Genomic DNA, 21324 nt, shown 5'->3' on the forward strand with positions numbered 1-21324 from the left:
TAATTTATTAAATATTAATATCTGATATTAATTCAAAAAGGTCTCCAAGCCCTTTGTGAAAACAAAATTTCTACAATATGTATTTTAAATTCACTACGTACATCCAGACTTGACAAAACCTGTAGAATAGAAAAATTATTTAAATAGTCTCACAATGAGAAGTGAGACAAAATATCTCATAAAGCAACACAAAAGGTCACAATCTAAAAATATTCAAGAACAGATGAGAAACAAAGTCACAGACTGAGGGAATCGTAGTTAGAGGAATTATCCATTGAATTAATTGAGCAATTATGGGATTTTTACTGCTCTGGCACAAAACATGTTTCTAATCAAGAGTCTGTTTTTTTATGGGTTAGGTAAACAAAAAAAACTTCACTTGTTTTGATCCACAGTGCTCCGTTATGTCTCATGCACAGAAGGCCTTTGCAGCAAAACTCCTCAGCAAATTATCGTTCTGTGATGACAATATGCAGTACACCTCTAGTCAACACATTCCTGTTAAAAATCAAGGACAAAGAAACACAATACAGCAACAGCATAAACAGTGACAGGAAACAAGGTGGTGCTGCTACAAATGCTATGTGATCATCCATCGAGGGATTTTGTGTTGCTTTATGAGATATTTTGTCTCACTTCTCATTGTGAGACTATTTCAATAATTTTTCTATTCTACAGGTTTTGTCAAGTCTGGATGTACGTAGTGAATTTAAAATACATATTGTAGAAATTTTGTTTTCACATAGGGCTTGGAGACCTTTTTGAATTAATATCAGATATTAATATTTAATAAATTAATATCAAATGAATATTGCCAGCTGTCTGAACCAACATAATTTTGCTTAGTAAGTAGAGTCATTTCCATGGCAACATATGACGTTACCTCAAAGAGAAGGAGAAAGGAGCAAGTAGCAGTACTTAAAAAATCAAAACACAAACTTCATAATTTTTTTTGGTAAACGTAAACATGAGTGGCTTCGAGAGTGATAAATAGAAGATGGAACAAATTTACGGTTTTATTAATTATTTCTTGGCATTTGCTGGCCTCCATAGTTGCAACTACGAATCAGAGAATCTTGATAGAACAGCTCAAGCATAAAAGATGTCTTGAAGTCAAATAACGAAAAATAATACTTTGGTAAGACATTAAATGTAAAACATTAAAGACTTTTACGCGGTAATGTAATAAGGTTTTATATATAAACCTTATTACATAATGCTTTATATATATATATATATATAAAGCATTTTATGTTGAAGACCGAACTATCTCAGAAGGAGTAACCATTGATTTTAGCGCCTCCGTCACATACCGGATGAGCACCCTTCCCTTCCTCTTCTTGGCCGGGCTGCTGTGTCTTCCTTCCGGCTTGCCGAAGAAAGTTGAGGAGGGTTCAGCGGCAACTGGGCTTTTACACAATGGACAGCCAGGGAAGGAAAGTAGTGGTCTGTGACAATGGAACCGGGGTAGGTTTGCATTTTCGGCTCGCTGCTTCATCGAGCTGCACCTCGCTTTAGATGGAGCCGAAATGTCGAACAATTTGCTGAAACAGGAAGTGGGGCTGTCAGCGTCTGAAGCTAGCTAGCCTCAACTGGGCGTGTAGCTTCGTTTCCAGCAAATTTTCATTCATCCGAAATCGCCTCGAAAATACCTCTCTGAGTTTCTGCAGTTGTCAAGTTTAGAGCTGAATTCGTGGCTATGACTGACGCTCTCGTGTTGTTTAAAATCGCGACGAACGGGAACTGTTCATCGCAACCAACGGTAGCTGAGCTAAAGCTGCTAGCTAAGTAGCTTGTCAGGTTAAACAGCTGGTTGTCTGCTAGCAGCGTCAGAGATTGATAGAGATTTACTTTACGAAAGCTCGTAATTTGCAGTTTCATTATTTTTGCTATTCATTTGGTGTGCTTATAAATTTAAACGAATAGTTTTTTTTGTATAAATTGCCATCAACGGCTAGGTGGAAGGCTATCTAGGCCGTGTCAGGTGAATAGAGGAACCTCCTGAATTGTCTTTGCAGCGACTTCGCCCAAAAAATATTACCTGGCGTCGGCTAGACTTGGTGAAAAACACACAAGCGCAGTCATGTTTTAACCGCGTTTCACACACATTTTTTTTTAGTTGTTGGGTCCATTGCTGTTGACAAGCATTTTATACAGGAAATGCTAGCATACGAGCCTTTACTTCTGTGAAAAAATACCTCCAAACATTAAAACCATAAATTTGTCACAGCGGTCGACCAATGTTAGGTTTTCATTAGCCAATGAATATGTCAATCTTAAGGCGCATTTTTGCCATTTCATCCTAATTGCTTCATATTCACACACATTAAAATCTTCGTTGTTTTAAAAGGCAGACATTTGTGACAATCCATTTGGGACCCTTAAACCTTGATCAGTTTTGTTTATGATGCATTTAAATTTATTGCTGTACACCGACACAATCACAATTATATCTGCCATTTATCAACAAAGTATGGTGATTAGCCCAAAAAAATTGATAAAGACGTTCTTTTTTATTGCATTCGAGCAATAATGCAATAAGCTGACCTCTTTGGTTGCTCAATTACAGGATAATTATGATTCTGCATTTATAAACCCTGGATGAATTAAATATGCACTAGTCAGAAGGTCAAAGGTCAAAATCAGCCAATATTTCAACAATGCTCTAATCAGTAATTCACAGGTCAAATAAAATCTTTAAACATCAAGTAGTCTGGCTATATATGCTTTGATACACGGTAGTAGTTATTTCATTTTCTGTTGGATTCAAAGCAAATATTTTTTTATCACAGAACCTGCAACACATTTTTCAACTTTGGTTTTAATTTAAAGGAAAAAAATATTATAAGGTAGAAGATCAGAAAGTGGCATTTGCCAAAAAAAAAAAAAAAAAAGCTTAATTGGTTCAAAAACTAAATCTACATTCTCCATCGCAGCTTGGAAAATGACACAAATGTTTGTTTGTATCTTATTACAAAATCTCTCAAACACATTGCAATATATCAAGTTTATAAAAAAAGTTTACTTTTTGTGTCACCACACCTGAGCTGATTTCGGTGTATTTTCTACCTCTTGAAATGCACAACGCACTCGGCTTGCTAATCTTTGCCGAAACTCAGGAATGTGCTCACTGCACACACAGGTACTACGGCCTCATCTGGGACTTCCTTATCTAAACACAGTCAGCAGTCGTGGAGGATGTTGGCTCAGCGCGTTACTGACTAATAAGGCTTTTTTTGGATGTGAATTTTTCAATAGCTCTGTGTGAAGCCAGCAAAGAGAGAGATGGAGAGAAAAAAAAGCCAGCCATATGTCAGAGTTGAATAGAGAAGTCAAGAGGAAGCGAGAAGAGACTAAACCACAGTCGCTTATGTCACAGGCACATATTCAGAGATCAGTGTGAGATGACTGATTTTTTTTCTTTCTTTTTATATAAAGCTGCCGATGCAGAGAGCTGTAAATCGGCACAAGAAATGACCTTATTTTAAAATCTTAGCTTTTGCCTGAAGCTGGTAAGGGAGGGTTGAACTAATTTCTCTACTTAAATATTGTGCTCTTAATTCAGAGGATTAAAGCGTGAACAGTTCTTTATTTATTTATTTATTTTTTTGGTCCTTCATTTGACTCTGTTACACAACTGAAACGAGTGCTTTGTGCACAGAAGCTAAATGTTGCAACAAGAGACCATGAAGATAGTTGTTACAAAATGGTTTGGAATATTTGGTCCTTGTACTGATGGGGCAAAGTTGCACATTTAATTTTAAAGGGCAAGCTTATGGTCTCTACAATTTTATTTTCTGTCACTGGGTCTTGTTTGGCATACGAGTTTCATCGTATGAAGAGTTTATGTAAAAATGCCACATTTTTCACCGCCTTTACTAAAGATGCTTAATGTTAGGAAAATATTAAATTGCAGTATTTATCTTGAATATTGTGATACAAATTATTTTTCTTATTTCCCATCGTAACAATGACCCAATTAGGAACTTGATCTTTAGCATCTGGGTCATGAAGATCACAAAGTGGGGCCATAAAGTACATTGAAAGCTTATCCAACTTACTAAATATAGTGTTAGCTTGCAGGATTTCAGTGGTTGGACCCTAAAATTTTGTGGAATACCAAATATTATACCCAAAAGGTCCTTTGTGATTGTGATAATCCACATGTTTATATTGTGATGACTTTGTTTTTAATGATAAAAAAAAAATCTCCCCAAACCCAACAAATTTACCTTCGTTTGAAAAGTGTAGGCAGCTTTTAGTTTTTTGAAACTCCAGTACCTTCCCATTAAATTAACTTTAATATGTATGAAAATCCCAATTTCAAAACCTTATAAGCCTTGGAGGTGCAGCCCACAAATTTCTTTTGGATATTTATGCAAGAAATCAAAAACATTTTAAAGGTTTTGGCTTCATGCGCAAGATTTCTAGAGCTAACTGGTGGGTTGCATATGTTTGAAGCGCTTTAATGCCTCTGCTGATCACTTCCTCTTTCCTCTGGCCACTTTTTGCCTCTTGCAGTTTGTCAAGTGCGGCTATGCAGGCTCCAACTTCCCAGAGCACATCTTCCCTGCGCTTGTTGGGAGGCCCATCATCCGCTCCACAGCCAAAGTGGGAAACATTGAGATCAAGGTACGAAGTGGTTCATCTGACCAAAATCTTTTCTTTTTTTCTTCTTCTTCCTTAAAATATTCCTTAAAATTCTTAGTAAAAGAACACGGTTTGTGTGAAAACCCCCACCTGTATATCAGTTTTAGATATCAGGTGTTGTAAGTTCAGAGGTAAGCGGTTTGGAGACAGCACAGGGTTTTTATTGGCACCTGTCATGACTTTTCTTCCTGTTTATTTTCCTTCATTCGTCTTTTGTTCTTTTTCTACTTGTCTTGCCCTTTCTTCACGTTCGTTCTCCCTCGGTGAAGTAGAATTCCCAGAAGATGGTAAGTTCAGGTTGTTGTGGGAGTCCTGTTCTTGCCTGCTGCAGATGGTTTTTAAATGTCATGCTCAAACTGAAAATGAGGAACCTGGTTTCTTCTTTTTTTTTAATTTAACACCTAATTTGTTTGCTGGTTTCTTCTTTTGTGTGTGTTTGGGCCAAGTGAGTGGCAGGGAATAAGGAAGACATCCATCACTTTGTTAATGTACTCCCTTCTGCGGGCTGAGCGCGTTGGCAGAAATGCCTGCGATGAATCAGAGGCCAGCTGTTATCGATGGAGTGCTAAAAGAGATTTTGGACCGTTTCCATTTTTAGAGCCTCTGATCTCGTCGTGCGCCCTGACAGCCAAAACGCCCACCTCAACCCTGCCGCCGCTTTAAGCGGGAGAGAAATTGAAATGTCAGCTTAAGCTCTCGGTTCTCCCCGGTTACATGTTTGTTGGGACTGTAGTCATTTTAACGCAACGTCCAGTCAGGAGCAGAAGAAGTAGTAGTAGTGTCCTCACACGAGGACGCATGGCAGACAGCTGGGAGTCTGAGATGAGAGGACATCTGGTTTTCTTTAAAGACCACATCGAGGCGATGCCTGCGACTGGTACTTTGTTGATGCCAAAGCACACAGGATGAACCCATAAAATGGCTGCTTTCAGTCGGCTTTTGATGTCTCCAAGCGGAACGTGAGATGCTTGACTGTGTGGCTAACGCCGCGTTCTAACCCGGCAGCTGTGTACATTGCCAAGGCGGCCGTGCATGTGGATGGTTGGATGTGGGGGTCGAGGGGTGGTTTGCTATTGCCGAGGGGAAGTGGTTCCAGGTGTAAATGCATGGAAAAATGATGCTTTGTAGTGCATGCTGGGTAACAGAGTCCCAAGCTGAAAGGCTACAGGAACACATCTGTTTGCCAGTAGACAGATGGCGCAAGCTGTATAAGCTTTAGTCTTCAAGGAGGACGAGAACGTAATGAAGTTACTGTATAGGGCTGCAACTAAGATTTATTTTAGTAATCAATTATTCTATCGATTAATCAGATTTAAAAAATTTACAGAATTTTCATTTAGTCACTTAAGCTGTTTTAAAACGCTGTTAGAAATGCATTAAAAAGGTACAAATCAACAATTAAATTCCTTTTATTTTAAATAAGAAAGCACATTTTTTCCTAAAATGCAATAACAAAGCATTCCTTTAGTGAACACTTGATCATTTCTAGCAAAGGATGCGTATGCAGTAAACAACAAAAAAAAAAAGTACCGTCAACTAATCTATTTGTGGTTTCGGATAAATGTGCTCAATATATTTTCTCTGTAGAATTTGAACCAGGTGAAGCTAAAAATGCCACTTGAGGAGTTCTGGGTAGAACATATTTACAATGAAGGCGTCATCTTAAATGCAAAATGTTTACCTTTTTTTTGGCTTAATATCCTCTCTGACTGTGGTGTTCTTTCAGCAAAAGGCCATTTTTAGAGTCCGTATACTCGCTGAGCGATTAATTGATTACTAAATTAATTGCCGATTATTTCAAAAATGTATTAATTGCGATTAATACACTTAATCGCTATTAATTTGATTAATCGTTTCAGCCCTATTGGTTTTCAACTTGTCTGAGTGACACCAAACAAGGACCTTCATGAATCCTAACAGTATTCGTCTCTGCTGACTCCTTCCTCCAGGACTTGATGGTGGGAGACGAGGCCAGCGAGCTGCGCTCCATGCTGGAGGTGAACTACCCCATGGAGAACGGGATTGTCCGGAACTGGGATGACATGAAGCACCTTTGGGACTACACCTTCGGCCCGGAGAAGCTCAACATCGAGTCTCGCAACTGCAAGATCCTGCTGACCGAACCCCCCATGAACCCCACCAAAAACCGGGAGAAAATCATTGAGGTACAGTGACGCGTGTCTGTTTTGGAGCGGCTTACTTTGCCTGATTGAAGGGAGTTAAACAAGCTGTCACGGAGGATGCAATGTATTAAAAGCTTTGCAGAAGTGATGCTGATATAAATTCTTGTAAATGACGATTTAAAAAGCTAATGTTTGCATGTGCTGCTAGCTGTTTCTTATCAGACCGATAAATTTGCTCGTCCTCCACACAGGTGATGTTTGAGACGTACCAGTTTGCAGGAGTCTACATCGCTATCCAGGCTGTCCTGACGCTGTATGCCCAGGGTAAGGTTTTCATGCCATGGTTGAAGGTTTATACCATCAATCTGTAACTTTTACAACCCAAAGAGCCATTTTTTACTCTCAGTCCAGCTAAATGAAACTGGTTTAGAGCCACAGTTGTTACATGATCTTTAAAAAAAAAAAAAAAACTCATAACTTTTGGCCAATATTTACTCAATGTAGTTTGTCGTTTTTATTAAAGAATCACTATTTCAATTCTGTCTTTAGGTTTTGAAATAACAAAAACACATCTACATTTTGCTAGTAGAGCAATGTTATGAATTCTGTATTTGTGAAAATGTTTTTTTTGCTTTTGTTTTTTCTTAAACCTAATGATAAGAAATGTATCTTTAAAGGTACCAACAGTATTTTTTTTGAGTCGCTTTGTTCTAGAAATTCATTGCAATTATTCAATAACAAACACCCTGCTATTTGTTTTGTCCAAAGTTAAGAGCCGTTGTAGAAGGCTCCGCAGCTGCAGGTTGCAGATCCCTGGTTTAATCAAACAATTGCTGTCTTACGATGCCTTTTCTTCCTTGTTCAACAATATTTCACTCCCATATTTCTGCTGAACTAAATCAATCATGTCTTCATGTAAGAAGATTTTGCCTAACAAAAATCTTAATTCTTGCTTAAAAATTGGATCTTAAACAATGAGTTTTTTAAGTGACAGACTGTTAGAAAAACCAATAGTTGTTTTGATTTAGTCCCGTGTTAGACTTCCCCTATGTCCTCTACCTTCATCTAAGGCATACATGACCAGTGTTGGCTATAAAAGCATCACCTATTATCATTACACTAACAAGTGTGATGAACAGTTTTAGGGTTTGATGAGGTCTCCTGCACTCTAAGGGGTGGAGTTTCATACAGTGGAGGAGATATTTTCCCACACTCATTCCAATACGTGGTCCTCCTTCAACGTTTTAAGTTTTGAGTCGGTCGGCAAACGTTGAGCTGTTTATAAGTTTGAACTGTTACAAAATAGAGGTGATTTAGGGTTGTGTTCACATGTGTAGAGCAGAACTGATGTCCAATTGCAAATATGCTTTTTAAACAAAGCTCAAACGCCATCAGATAATTTACAACCTGCTTTTTGAACATTTAAGAGAGTTTAACAATGCGAGCAATTCTCTTCCGCTTATCAGATTTTCCAGGTTTGCCTCAGGACTAGATGTATACATTTTAATTTTTACTTTTCAGTCAGTGTAATTGTTGGTCTAGTTATAAATCTTATATTTTTCCAGTGGAGCATTTATAAACCAGATTAGCTTTTACAGTTGATCAGACTTGTACTGGTCAATCTAGATTTCCAAGATTCTTTGCCTAGTTCAGTTTGAACCAATTCCCATTTTTATTATCTTTTTCTTCAGAAAAAAACAGAGAGAAATAAAAATGTTGGGTAAATTGGAAAATGGAAAGAATGTCAAGATTATTCTCATTTTATCATCCGAGTACATTTTTCTATCCTATATCTGAATTGAACCAAGTTCAATAGTTAATCCAAGTACACAAGGATGGATTTACAAGGATGGGCTGGAACCAGTTTTGGTGCCCTGCCCACTACAGAAAAATTCTTCTACTAAATTATGGTACATTAATACGTAGTCCTATATATCAGCAGGTATGAATTGATACATTGTAGGTTTAATATGTCCCCTGTCCAATAGTTCCATATTGTTTCCAAAAAATCTACGATGACTTCATGACTTTCAAATACTTCAATATTGTTTATATTAATAAATAAAAAAATCCCCAAAATGATAGTACAACTCACCTGCTTATGAGTTTTATTATAAAGTATGTTTGAAAAACATATGTGAGGGGGAAAAAAATAATCATTGGGCCCCCCAAAACATTTGCCGCCCTGGGCAACTGCCCACATAAGCCCTTTTTGCCCTATTTTTGAATAAACAGTTGAAGGGTGCAGCTCTTAGCTTGTATCACCCCATATGTATGCACAATTCATATATGAGAGTCCTAAAGAGCAGTTTAACTAATGTTTTTGCTCTAAGATGTCAACCTTCCTCTGTACAATCTTAAAATGCTTTTGGAGATTTAATTCATTTGCACAAATCCCGATTATTAAGATGTTGGTATTGTTTAGTGTTTTTGTTCCTCTACTCAGCAAGTCTGTCCCCCTTTGTCATAAAGCACTTGTCTGATCAGCATTTACTCAAGGAATAAATAATAACCTGCCCTGCTTGCTTGTGCCAGGCCTTCTGACTGGTGTGGTGGTGGACTCGGGCGACGGTGTGACACACATCTGCCCAGTGTACGAGGGTTTCAGTCTGCCCCACCTGACACGACGTCTGGACATCGCAGGCAGGGACATCACCCGCTACCTCATAAAGGTATACAGTCTCCAAGGAAGACGAAAAAAATAAAATAGCTTCACTGACCTGACTTGATCTAATCCAGCTTCCCTCCCCCTATTTTTTTTCCTTCTTCTTTCTCTGGATTTAGCTGCTGTTGTTGAGGGGCTACGCCTTCAACCATTCTGCAGACTTTGAGACGGTTCGCATGATGAAGGAGAAGCTTTGCTACGTGGGCTACAACATCGAGCAGGAGCAGAAGCTGGCTCTGGAGACCACTGTGTTGGTGGAGTCTTATACGGTACATCTACACTTATTTATGATTTTTGTGCAATTGGTGTAACTTCCTTTGTGATGTCACTTGATAAACTCCTGAAATGGAGTTGAAGGTGTGTTTCACAGACCTTATTGCGTAACCAGCGGCCTGCATTGGTTATAAAGGGGTAACTTCTGGTTCAGCTGGTTCACTTCTATATATGGAGAAAAGGAAGTGCTGTGGTGAGAAATTGCACCATTTATTTTCTTTATTCAGCATTACAACAAGAGTTGTATTCTTCATATTCAACCGCTACAAACGTTCTTAAACAAATCACTTTAAAATATCTGTGCTTGTATTGTCTTCTCACAATTCTAAGTAATTTAATTCTGCCGGAATTTCACTTCCACTGAATAGATTTGGAATGAAAGTTTTTTTTTTTCTTTACTTGTGTGAAGGTTACTTCTCTAGCTCATTTTTCTATATTCAGTGTTTCTCTATGAATAAGATTTTCTCTGTAGGGAACTTTTCATATACTCAGGTTAATTCAGAGACGCTAAAACTAAAGAACAAACATAGTCTGCAGTCACACAATAATAGGTTAATAAAATAATAGTAATTATTAGATGGCTAAATTAAAATGTCTGAAAATGTGGAACTGAGGAAACGGTCATAAAAAAGGGAACAACAGAGATATGAGAACACACAAAATCTACAAAAAACCCCATAAAATTGCATTTCATTTGACATCTAAAATGGTAAAAAAAAAATTACTTTAAGATGGGTAATATTGAAGGGCAATAAAATTAAAAATGCTACAGAACCAAGCCAGAAACTGCTGTTTTTCTTTTTCTTCTGGCTCAGCTAAACCCCTCATTAGTCCTGTAGAGCAGGTTTTCAGCTCAGTAAGTCGGTGCAATCGACTGGATCCGTCATTACTAAATCACTGCAGGTGTCACCACTTGTTGGAGACAAGACAAGGCTGCAGCTTTAATGTCTAGCAACTTTACAGACAAATCAGTATCAGCCAAAATCGGATTTGTCAAGTCAGGCATTTTAGAGGTCGGTGATCAAATAGAAAACAAATTATTTGATGTCCAACAGTAAAACAACAACAAAGAGAACAACTTATAAAATATGTCCACCATTAGAAAGAGTAAACTGTAAAAATACTTTTCACTTGTAGACAACATCTAACCGTCTGTGTAGATCTGCATTTTTAAGACGAGTCGTCCACCTCCAGGTGTCTAGAATAGAACTTGCATACAGATTTTCAGTCACTTGTAAAACAAAAATGACAAACTGGAACATCTGCATTCTCCAGGCCTGAGGTATCCCTGCCAGTGAAAACACACCTCTTGGGGAGGGGAACATCAATGTCTAGTTTACTTTAATCTAAAATTATTTCTTTCCATACCCCACACACCAGCTGAAGCTTCACGTTGCCACATAGCGCATCATAATCAAAGTTTTCCTTATGAAGTACCGAAACTAGCAGGTTATTAAAATATCAGCGGAGAGCTGGAGGGACTGCCACATGTCCGTAGTTGGCTCCCTAATGGCGGGGTAGTGCTGTTTTCTCTGGGTCTCAAACATCTGGGCGTGCAGCTCTCTGCCATCAGCCTTGCTTTTCTTTCCGAGGTTCTTTTTCCCCCTCTGGAAGGGGAACCGCAGAATCTAAACGTCTATGTTCCTGCACGCCTTTTTGAGCACATGTTGTGTCTCGGCGCTCACTGTGACCGTGTGTGTGTGTGTGTTATGGTTGGTGTAGGCGAGTCGGCGCGCAAGGCGCACCGAAACAAGGAGGGCAATGTGACTGTGGCCGAAGGGCTGCTGAACTGTGCGTGACATCATTTCCTGTGCAGCCACTTTGTGGCAGCAGCAGGGCTCCACTTCCTCCCACTGCTCTCTACTCAATGAAGCCTTATTTTTAATTTTTTATTTTTACACTTGGAACACATTGGCTCAACATGGCTTAGAGTCCACAGTTTCTGTGGCTGCTCATTATCTGCACTCATTAGAGAATGTTGATGTCCATATTAGGGAAAACAGAATTCCCAAGTGGTTTGGGGAAGGTTCTACTTTGTTCAGAACCATTTTGGTAGTGTTGTACCTTTCTTAACCTGAAATCGCAAGGCACTCTACCAAACTCTCCTCTTTTCATCTCATTCCCTCCCACACGTTTCCAGCTGCCAGATGGCCGTGTGATCAAGGTGGGAGGAGAGCGCTTTGAGGCCCCTGAGGCTCTGTTCCAGCCCCACCTCATCAACGTGGAGGGCGTCGGAGTGGCCGAGCTCCTCTTCAACACCATCCAGGCCGCTGACATAGACACCAGGTGAGCCCCAAGAGTCCAATACGCCATTGTAACCTACATCTCTTGATCTTGGTTTGAAATATTAAAAAAGAAAAACTGTCGGGTAAAGTCAGTATCTTCTTTTTTTTTTTTTAAACCAATGACGTGGTCACTGAGAGGATATCAATCTGTGTTTGAAGTGAATCTCGAATGTTTTAAGACTTTAAGGCTATACGCACCCAAAGACGATGGGTTCTCAAGTCTCATTCACTGTCGTCCATCTTCCCTCCGGTCAGGCCCGAGTTCTACAAACACATCGTGTTGTCGGGAGGATCCACCATGTACCCAGGGCTGCCGTCCCGACTGGAGAGGGAACTGAAGCAGCTGTACTTGGAGCGTGTGCTCAAGGGAGACGTGGACAAACTTTCGGTGAGAGACCAACCCTAACATCTTTCCCCTAAACTGACTGTGTGACCTAAAACTGTCTGGATGTGGCAGGAAGAGGAGAAACTATTGCAATGATTTTATATCACAATCAGTTGAGTTGCAAACACTACATCTTTTTTTGAAGGAAATGTAACTTTTAAGTTCAGCTTTTATTCTCTGAAATTAGACATCCAGAGATCAGAATAGTGTTACTGGAGCTTTGAACAAATGGAAAAATGTTTAGGTGTTTATTGTAGTCTGAGTTTTAAAGAAACTCTGACTATCTCCCTGAAGTTTCCAAAACAGATTAATACGATGTTGTATTTTTGATGCTGTGTACATAACCAACCACCAGGTGGTGCCAAAAGTGTAAAAGACTTTCATCTTTGTGATTCCTATGAGTTTCACTGTCCTAATCCAATCCTATATTTTACATTGAACTTCAGCTGTAAATGGCAGCTGTTTGATTTATGTCCTTTTAATATGAGCAATGAAATGAAGAAAACAATATTGTCACTGTAAAAGATAAATGAAATAAAACATCTGCCTCGAGTTTTGACAATTCAGAGAACAGAAAGTTTAGTTGGGTCGTTAAATGATCTTGAAATGAGGCCAAAGTAGGCTTGTTTTCTTATTTGTTAACTCAGTCCTACGATTTGTATTATAGGATGTATGTATGCCATACACTATTAAAATATATACTTTTTGTTTCATCTGAGATTTTCTGGAGAAAGTAAGAACTTGTGTTTAAAAAAAGTATTCCTTATTTAACTAACAATAAAAATAAATGACAGCTTTTATCCTTAATTTTTTTTTAACTTTTATTTATACGGCTTCTTATTGAGATCCAAGATCTCATTTACAAAAGAGACAAACGAATTACAAACAACAAAAAAGCAGTTAAGATATTTGACTGTTAAATAAGAATAAAATATGAGCTCAAACAATAGCGAGTTTCATAATATTTCTCTTTTTATCTTAAAATAAATATTAATGTAATTTACCTTTTGAGCTAGTGTCATTAAATCCAAAAATAAAGTTCAAGAAAAATTTCTAATTCTAAAATGGAACATTTTCAGCCTTGCATAAATGAAACGGTAGTTAGAAAACTGGAACAAAAACTTAACTAAGTCAAGATAAAAATGTTCCTTTAACAATTTATGAAGAATAAATATTGATAAAACCTCACAGTTCTTTGTACTGAAATTTCCCTCATAGGAAATACAGGAAGAATCTGGTTGTTTGTCAGAAAATATAGAAAAATCTTTTGTTTTTAAAAAAAAGCACAACCGTATTTTGAGTTGTAAACTATAGATTCCGTTAAGTTTTTGCTCTGATCAATAAACTACAGCTTTGCTTTTCACCCTACTGAGAGGAAACTGGGTTGTTCCTCCAGTGTTTTTGAGTCTTTTAATCTTTCATAACCTCCTGACACGTTTTACACACCACCTAGACTTGATGTGTAATAACTCTACAAAGCATCTGTGTTTCAGATCGTTTTGGTTTTGCGTCGCATTAGGCTTTGAAACATTTCCCAGGAAATGAACGTAACCAACGGTTAGGAAGGAAAACATTATGAACACTTTTTATTGTATAAAAACCGACTCCAGGAAGCGTCATTAGCACTGCAGCCTGCAGGATTTAATATTGAGACTGACGTGTCATGCACCAAATAAAATTTACAAGGTAATAACTCATATAAATATTATGCTCGGAGTTTATGTGTCCCCCCATAGCCAAAAAAAATACTTTTGTGGTTCGCTGCTTCAACTTATTTTTTTTATTTCTTTGAATATGAAGTGTCACTAGTCTTGTGAAGTTGATGCATAAATATTCAGGACAAAGTTCTGATATTGCCACTTTTTCTTTTGTTTTAAATATCTTTAGTGGGTTTTTTTTATTTATTTTTGTCCTACTTTGTGTTTTAAAAGCTGCTTTAGTCTAGGTAATTTGTGAAATTTTAAATATGAAAATGGACAAATTTCAAGACACGTATTTTTTTTTAAATGTTTATGAAAAGATATCAGTTTTCTGTCTCTCTATCTCTTTCGATCCGTCCAGTTCTCTCTCAATGAGTCCGTTTATTTAGCTTTTTTTTTCCTGCTGTATAAGAATGGGGGGGCGGGGGGGATGTGTAGGAGCTCTTGACTACCGTTTTTACTGCAGGGTTTGTCTTTCAACATCTGAATTTAGGAACGGGATTGCGAGAAGATAAACTGAGAGGAACTTCAAGGTCGCACTATAAAAACGTTGGGTCTGTAAACGCTAACAAGCTTGATTTTAGTCATGGTAACTACTCATTTTGTGGCACAAATCCTGATCCCGGGAACAAAAACGTATCTTCATCCACGGCAGAGGCCAGTTGGGTCTTTGATCCCGATCTCCCTCGCCGTGTGGATCAGAGAAACCACGAAGGCCTTCGCTGGGGAACGCGCTGTTGTGTTGTAAACTTATTATAACTCCCTCTGCGTTCCCCTTGTCGTGCAGAAATTTAAGATCCGGATTGAGGATCCTCCCAGGCGAAAGCACATGGTGTTCCTGGGTGGAGCGGTGCTGGCCGACATCATGAAGGACAAGGACAACTTCTGGCTGACCCGGGAGGAGTACCAGGAGAAAGGAGTCCGCGTGCTGGAAAAACTCGGAGTCACCGTCAGATAAAGCACCGGGACGGACAGAACAGCCGCACACCTGAAAACACAGATTCACAAACACACATTTCCTCCATTCGCCCTTATTGCAGAGTTTATATCTATTTATCCCTCTTTTTTTTTTTTTTTTTCTTTTTCCTAAATGTATCGGCTGCTCTTGAATTTTCCTCAAACATCTGAAAGCATCAAGAGTTTACCTCTCTCTCTTCCCGCTCCTCTTCTCTTCTCTCCTCCTTCCTCTTTTCCTTTCTTCTCTCCTGTTCGAGGATTGGCTCAAACCTTGTTTAGGAAGCCTCCCACAACCCCGCAAAGTAACTTCCTGCTTTGCGATTTGAAATGTTTTATTTTTACTGGGTTTTTTTTTTGGGTTTTTTTTCCCCCATGGTGGAGATGCTCACCTGGTAGATGGGTCATTCCACCAGCTTCAGGCCTTTTAGGAGGATTAAAATGATGCAAAGTCTCAAACTCATAAAGTCGCATTCAGAGCCCATCAATAAACAGCCACGGCGCTTTCAGCATCTGTTATAGGCGAGCGCGAACTGATCACATTTTTTATTTTTTTTAATTTTATATATATATATATATATATATATAGATATATATATATATAAATGATATCATGACATGTTTTCTGGGTGAGGGGTTATGGCTCTGCTCTTCTGTGGCTGAATTCTTAAGTTCTGCATTACTGTTTTTTGTTTTTCTTTTCTTTTTTTCATGAATTTCCTCCTGGTGTTGTGCATTGACCCATTGGAAATGGAATGCACAGAGTGACACATTCTTGCGCTTTTTTTCTTAGATTTTTTTTTTTTTTATATATAAAAGAAATTAATGGTTGATTCATAAAGGGACAGAAAAAGTGAAAGCCCCTAAGCTTGACAGAGGGTTTGTGACGGTACGTTTGGGGTTAGTTGTGGGAGGGGAAACACAGTTAATAAGAAGTGGGAAGGAGTGAGTATTTGTTAATTTCTACCTTCTCTTTAGATGTAAATCTCGAATGGATATGAGTGGTCACCGTCGCACCGTTTTGTCTCTCAGATCCAAACGGTTGGAGGCAGGTTGAGCGGTCATTAAAGCTGGAAAATATCACAATATCCTAGAAAAAGAAAACGTATTTAAGTTCTCCAGGCTCCAGCGGTTTGACGCGTTACTGGAGGCACTTCTATTTTGGGTATGAAAAATGTGTACCTTTATCATTACAATTTTTTTTTCTTCCCCCTTTTTCCATGAACGTCTTATCCAGTGCCAAGTGCAGTTATTGTTGACTGGATCTCATGTTTTAATGTCTTTCTTTTGTGTCAGTTTTTTTGTTTTTATTTTCCTGTGTCGTTCATAGCATAACTGCCTAACGCTGATTTAAATAAAAGTGATTTATAATGATGGCTGTGTGGGTCTCTTCACAATTTCTATGCTCGTTTTACAGGTGTAGAAATTTCCCCCTAAAATATTTTAATTTAATTTCTTAAATTATTGGATGCCAGACGGGTTACTTGGAGGGATTCATTGCACTCTCTCACAGACGGAGGCTCATCCACGGAGGACCGGGATGTGTGTGCAGCGACCAGAAGGAGGAAGAGGAAATGGAACAGTGGCGGAGACGGTGGCGCCATCAGAGGAAGAGACTCTTTCCGTGCCTGAAATAAAGATCTCACCCCAGACTCTTCCGGCCTTGTTCTGTTTTAATCCCCTGACACGCAGCACTTCCCTCGTAACCTTGAACTGGTACCTACACGTCTGAGCGCCAACCGAGACATTGTTTCATCTGGTCTCGGGTTTGGTATGACCTATGCCTACTGAACGTGATAAAACCGTTCAGTAGGCATAGGTCAATGGTCATTTACAAATAGCAACTGATATAATCGCGTAGTTTAAAAAAAAAAGCAATGTCAGCTGGCTAATTAATTTTAAAATGGCGTTACTAATTGTGGTGGTTGTGACTCCTTTAGCATTCTGTGGCTATTTTCTGGTGACTGTTTTTAGCCTGGTTCTACGCTTTTCTTGAGAAACAATGGCTTACTGTATTGGTCTCAAGTTTATTTTCTTAAAATATTAACTCTTACAAAATTGCTAACTTCTGGCCATGTAATGTGCCAGTTTGACTGTATGAAGCTTGTTGGAAATTGCCTGAGCTGTAAACTACCATCCTCCACTGCAAAGAGAGGGTTGCAAGATGGCTGAATGTTAATTCATTATGTGGCCAACACCGACTGGATGGCTTTGCTCACTTCCTGTGCTGCCATTGCTCAAACTACAGGCAGAATTCAACTCAAAAACACCGCAGAAAAACAACACAACTAAAGATAAACACGCGGATGAGTTTCTCTAGATCTTCCTTAGTTAGCCCTCTATTCTTGGGAATGTTCTTCAGGTGGTAGACGACCAACTTTATAAGTGTCTTTATGTGATTTCTGGCCTGATCTCTAGTTTCTAGGTGTAATAACTGAAGCTGTGCGTTGACTCTAGTTCACTCCTCTTTAGGTCCAAAGATAATAACTTAAGTTTTGTTCCTGTTCAGCTGGAGAAAGTTGTGGCACATCCACACATTTATCTGTTCTAAGCATTTGTTCAGTGCTTCTATGGGGTTTGGAGTCACCTGGTGACATCATAATGCAGAGTTGTGTTTAGCTCAATGCTGTAGCACATTGAGCTACATTTAACTGATGCCGTCACTAGCAGCTTGCTAGCTGTAGTTTTTGAATAGCATTACCTCAATATGAGAGACTGGTGGCTTTCCTTTAGTTTCCACGCAATGACTGCTATTAACCCGAAAGACCTGTTACTTTTTGTGTGAGAGGAAATGTTGGATCTTTCTTTCAGTCAGCTGACTTGCAGTGGACAGCAGCAGTTGCACTGCAGGTGAGCTAGACTCCAAGGGGGAAAATAAACTTTCTCTGGAACCTCAATGGAAGGATTTTAAACAGTAAAAAAACAACTGTTGAATATTAGTGGCTTTGAAGTAAAAGCTTTAAATGTATCATAAAAGGACTCGATCGCCATATGAAGCTTGCCGAGAATTTTTATTTTTTTTCCATGACAAGGAAGTACACTCCAATATCAACAGAATAAAAAGTGTGTTTCCCTTTTATGCACTGAAGTGCTTACTTGTCTGCAAGTCTGCATTTGACCTGTGTTATACGTCGACATTACTGAAAAGGCTTTGCCTCAGTAACTCAAGACTCGTAAAAACTGTCGATGCCAAAGTATGTCTTCACCAGCCAAACATCCGCTTTTGCCTTTTTGCTTTGTTTTTTCATGTTTTCAAGGACAAATTGGAGTCGAGTACATTCACTCTTCGGTTTTAAAGTTGCATTTGCTCGAACTCCAATGAGCTAGACTTGATAGAGTAACAATAGACCAGAATGTTGCAGCTCTCTTCAAGCCATGCTAAACCCAGATACCCAAGGTTTAAGAAAAAAAAAAGAAAGAAAAAGGGGAAAAAAAAAAAAAATCAAAATCCTTCCCTATCTTTGGAGTCAACTCCACGGTCGCCTCGTTTCTGTAAACTGTGGTGGGAAGTGAACGCCGGTGCTCGGTGCACCCGGAGAGGGGCCATGTTGACCCCATTACACAGGCAGATATCTTAAATGTTTGCACATGTGGACTGTGATGCTGTTTGCAGCAGTTGGGCTGCTTAGCAGGCCCCCAAAAGCCCTGAGGGACCCTCTCTTTCTCTTCTCTTTGCTCTCCCTCCCCCTTCCTTCTTTCTCTCTCTTTCCCTCTCTCTCTCTCTCTCTTTCCCTCTCTCTCTCTCTCCCTCTCTCTCTCCCGGGCTCCATCATTATCGCCCACATGCTTTTCCAGAGACATCCTGAGTGAAACGGCTCGACGGCTTCGATGGTTATCACATGTTCCTGCTGAGGAGGGAGGCAGCTCTGAAAAATACATCTTGAGACGTACGTTTGCACCAAGTTTTTCTGTAACGTTGTTTTAGTTTTTTTCAAATCCAACCAAACTTGGGGTGCTGTGGTGGCGCAGGGGCTTGGCATTGAGGCCCTAGTCCTCTTGGTTGTGGTCGCAGGTTTGATTCCCAGCCTGCTGACATTTGCAGCATGTCTTCTTCCTCTCTCATAAGCCTCTTTCCTGTCTAACTACTTTCAAATAAAGGCCACTAGAGCCAACAAAACCTAAAAAAAAAAAAAAATCCAACCAAACTTTACTTTTAATTTGAATCTCTGATCAGTACCGTTAGATCTGCGTTCAGCACGTGCGCTGGCGTTCACATCTCAAAGGATAACGTGGATTTTAGTTCCATGTTGGGTTCTTAAATCAACTGCCTGAAGGTTGAGACTTGATGTCCTCCTCCTGCTGTTTGTGAGGAAATGAAACCTGCTGCAACAGCTGCAGACTGACATTTATCTGCTAAACCCTTTAAAGTTTTTCTAAGTAGGAGATTATGAAAATGATTTGTTGGAAAACTTCGGAAGGATCACAGACAAAGCTATTGCTGCAGCATCCCTTTTTAAATTGCCATCCTCCAATAACCAGAACAATGAGAAATGTTTGCATAGAAAGCCAGAGTAGTTGAGGTTTTCCAAAACATCACGGTTGCTATGGAAACCTTAGTTATTCTCATTTCACAGAACATTCTGGAAAACAAAAGGAAAAGAGACATAGTGTGAAACACTATGGTGGCAGCATTATGCTGGGTGGTGGATGATGCCAATAGTAGTAAGCAAAGCCAGTGCACTGAACATTAGACACAGTCTGAATGCACTACATTCTACTAAGAAACACAAATGAAATAGTAAAGTGAAATTAAGTTCTGGTCTCAATCCATGACATGAGTTTAAAAGCATGGCAAATGCTCTTTCAGCTTAGTAAATTAGAATAATATTGAAAAAACATTTCAGTAAATCAGTTCCTAAAAGACAAAGTCATATTGATCTATTGATACATGTAGATAGGCCCATTCTTAAATGTATTTCTTTAAAACCAATTTAGAGTTTCTTTGGTTGTGTGTTAGGGACCGTTTGTTCCCGTCTCTCTGTCCCCTTCCTGTTGGATTACTATCAAATAAAGCCCACCAGTACCAAAAAAAAGAAGAAAAATCAGCTTTGGCATCATAAGATCCAGACTATGTTCCACCAGCACTTCACAGGCTTGTCCAAATCTTCTACAGCAAACTTCAACATGCTATTTCTTCAGCAGTGTGAATAGAAACTGCTGCTGCTGAGTGACTTACTAATTGTTTAACGTATTTCCAGGCTTTGCTGTAGCTCACAGAGTGATCCACAGTTCTTGAGGCAACTGTTTAGATTAATCTTTAGACTCTTTTTTTTTAACCCAGAATATTATGAGGGAGAGACCTGATTGGTTTATGATAAAATGGTGGCTCTTTTCACTTCTGGAATATGACTCCAAGACCACTCACTGGACCGTTCAAAAGTTTAGAAATGCCACTGTAAAGGTTGAGTTATATTTGCGTTTTTGAAAGGTCATGTCACGCGCCAGCCAAGACGGTGGTATGGCGTTTAAAGTTGACGCACACGTTGGAGCGGTATTCTCATAAAAAGAGCCTTCATAGAGGGATTATATATATGCCAGTGCAAGAGCACCTTTCAAGTCATCCAATCTCATGTTCAAGAGTGACCTGGCAAGGTAGCAGCAGTGTTTACAATTTCCCAATGCTAACAGGCTTCAGCTGCTTTCTTGGATTTCTACACCTCTTGCACATCATTTTCTTCATCTGTTCGGTATATGAAACCTATACATACCTTCACAAGAACAGAGGAATTTGAGCTTTAGAGTTGGCCAGATCAATGACAAAGCTCTTTCTGGCCAGGGCCCTTTATACTCCACAAGAACCCAGTGGTAGAAATCTGAGGAAATTGTCACTGGTTCCTGCCATTGCAGCATTAATAGCTGTTGGATACCAGGCAACAAAGAAGTTCTGCCCAGATGTTCTTGCGGCTCCGGGAGAGAGAATAAATTCTTTTGTTCTTGTAGAGTTTGTGTTTTTTTTTGTTCCCCCTCCCCCATTACTTCATTTGCGGACTAATTTGCTTTGATTCCTTTGTACATGTGGATTAGTTGGGTCATCTGGGGTGAATATTATGTCAACAGCCCAATTAGAAATTTTCTAGCTGAGAAAAAAGTTGATTTTGATATGCTTATCTTTACTCACTGTGTATCGCTGTGCGGTGAATCTCGAGTTGAAACCACACATTTACATACAGCTTATAAAAAGACATGACCTTTTTCTCACTGACATTAAATCAGATAAAACTTTTCCTGTTTGATGTTGTTTAGGATTGTGACTGAGGTCAAAGGGTTGGGTTCCTTCCTCAAGCTTCTC

At 39.1% G+C, this 21324-nt stretch overlaps 1 protein-coding gene across 2 annotated transcripts; it reads left to right on the plus strand.

The window, feature by feature from the left end:
- Nucleotides 1-1313: 1313 nt before the first annotated feature.
- On the plus strand, nucleotides 1314-16409 carry actr2b (actin related protein 2b). Of its 2 annotated transcripts, XM_008428868.3 has the most exons (10): nucleotides 1314-1467; nucleotides 4522-4632; nucleotides 4923-4937; nucleotides 6600-6815; nucleotides 7025-7097; nucleotides 9309-9445; nucleotides 9558-9707; nucleotides 11852-11997; nucleotides 12252-12384; nucleotides 14869-16409. In XM_008428868.3, the coding sequence occupies exons 1-10, from the start codon at nucleotides 1420-1422 to the stop codon at nucleotides 15037-15039; spliced, it is 1200 nt and encodes a 399-aa protein (XP_008427090.1). In that variant the 5' UTR covers nucleotides 1314-1419; the 3' UTR covers nucleotides 15040-16409. The 2 variants fall into 2 exon arrangements, with proteins under 2 accessions (XP_008427090.1, XP_008427092.1); XM_008428870.3 differs by lacking the exon at nucleotides 4923-4937.
- Nucleotides 16410-21324: the final 4915 nt, after the last annotated feature.

The sequence above is a fragment of the Poecilia reticulata genome, chromosome 15 (genome assembly GCF_904066995.2).
Source record: "Poecilia reticulata chromosome 15, P_reticulata-male-v2, whole genome shotgun sequence".
Taxonomy (NCBI): domain Eukaryota; kingdom Metazoa; phylum Chordata; class Actinopteri; order Cyprinodontiformes; family Poeciliidae; genus Poecilia; species Poecilia reticulata.